The sequence below is a fragment of the Dendrobium catenatum genome, unplaced genomic scaffold (genome assembly GCF_001605985.2).
Source record: "Dendrobium catenatum unplaced genomic scaffold, ASM160598v2 original_scaffold_201305, whole genome shotgun sequence".
Lineage (NCBI taxonomy): Eukaryota > Viridiplantae > Streptophyta > Magnoliopsida > Asparagales > Orchidaceae > Dendrobium > Dendrobium catenatum.
The window spans coordinates 4,848-6,193 of NW_021519721.1; the positions used below are offsets into that span (position 1 = coordinate 4,848).

General features: G+C 41.2%; 1 protein-coding gene across 1 annotated transcript; it reads right to left on the minus strand.

Moving 5' to 3' along the window:
- Positions 1-751: 751 nt before the first annotated feature.
- Positions 752-1,342, minus strand: LOC110109678 (copper transporter 6-like; the record flags this gene model as incomplete). The annotated part of the gene is made up of 1 exon (XM_020840866.1): positions 752-1,342. A coding segment is annotated over one exon (384 nt), but the record flags the coding sequence as incomplete, so codon positions are not given.
- Between the last annotated feature and the right edge of the window lie 4 nt (positions 1,343-1,346).

Genomic DNA, 1,346 nt, shown 5'->3' on the forward strand with positions numbered 1-1,346 from the left:
CCGCATGATAAACACACACACACACAGATATATATACATACTAAATTAAGATACTGAAAAATATTTTGATGTTAGTTGTAAATCCTAAATTAACATGGAAATAGAAGAATACTATTTCCTGTTGTGTGTGATGTTGTAAGGAAGTGTGAAGAGGAGGAAAAATACCTCACTAAATTTGACTTCATCAAGGCTTGAAGCAGTTTGTAGTAATGCCTCACGTCCTATAACAATATATACCCATCCTAATTCTATCCAGTAGTATGCAACTGACATTCTTGAGGATCATTTAATCCAATCATACAAATCCTTTTGTTTAACATCCACTACTTATACTAAGCAAAGATACATGTTAGTAAGCTAGTTCTACTATCAGATTCCAAAATATGGTCGCCAAAATTTAGAGCCATTATAGGGTTGGAAGGGATAGCTCATGGCACAAAACAATCATCAAATTTGTGATTCTTTCCAAATTTCTTAAGAAATTGTGAGCCACCACTTCAATCATGTTCTTCAACAAATTTTTTCATAAGTTGAGCACATAAAGCAAATCATACCAACCCCATATCCAAGGCAATAAATGTCATCCTTTGTTTAAGATGCCATTAAGGTCATCAATGGTTCATATATAAATATCAAAACCATTATCATAGTAGAAAGGGCTTTGCAACCCAAAATTTCATAGCCACAATCTCATATGACAAGCAATGAATGCTCAGCTGTTTATATGTGAGCAATAAAAAGATCTAGAGAATGAAAATTCAAATCCAAGTCGGCACTTTGAATAAATTTAGTATGTCGCATCACAGTAAAATAGATAAGATAATCACAGTCGAAATCATCCGTAACTTACGATGAACATAATAGATTTATATACCTCGTTTTGGAAATAAACTAATTCTTTCAACATTCAAACATAGAAGCGAGATTCACCTTATTAATTCATAATTTACTTAGTTTTCTAGCACTTGGCGACGTTGGCGTAATCATGACCATCGGCTATCTGGACACCACCGCTCCTGGCCCACTTGAACGTCCCGCTCCCAGCGACGAGATACCCAACGGCATGTCCAACAACGGCGGCGATTAGAACTCCGACGTTAAACGACATTACGGCAAGCATCACCAGGTAGAGCAACCCCATCCGCAGAGTGTGGAGAGCGGTGAGGGCGAGCCCAATAGAAGCCCGGGCGCCAGCGGACGCGGCGAGAGGCTGGGCGTGGCGGCGGGAGAGGGTGGAGAGGCACTCCTCAGCGGCAGCAGCGATGGCGACGAGGAAGAGGGCAAGGAAATAGACGCCAAGGCCGCGGTCGCCGGGCCAGCCCGAGAAGAGGATCTGGACCCTATCG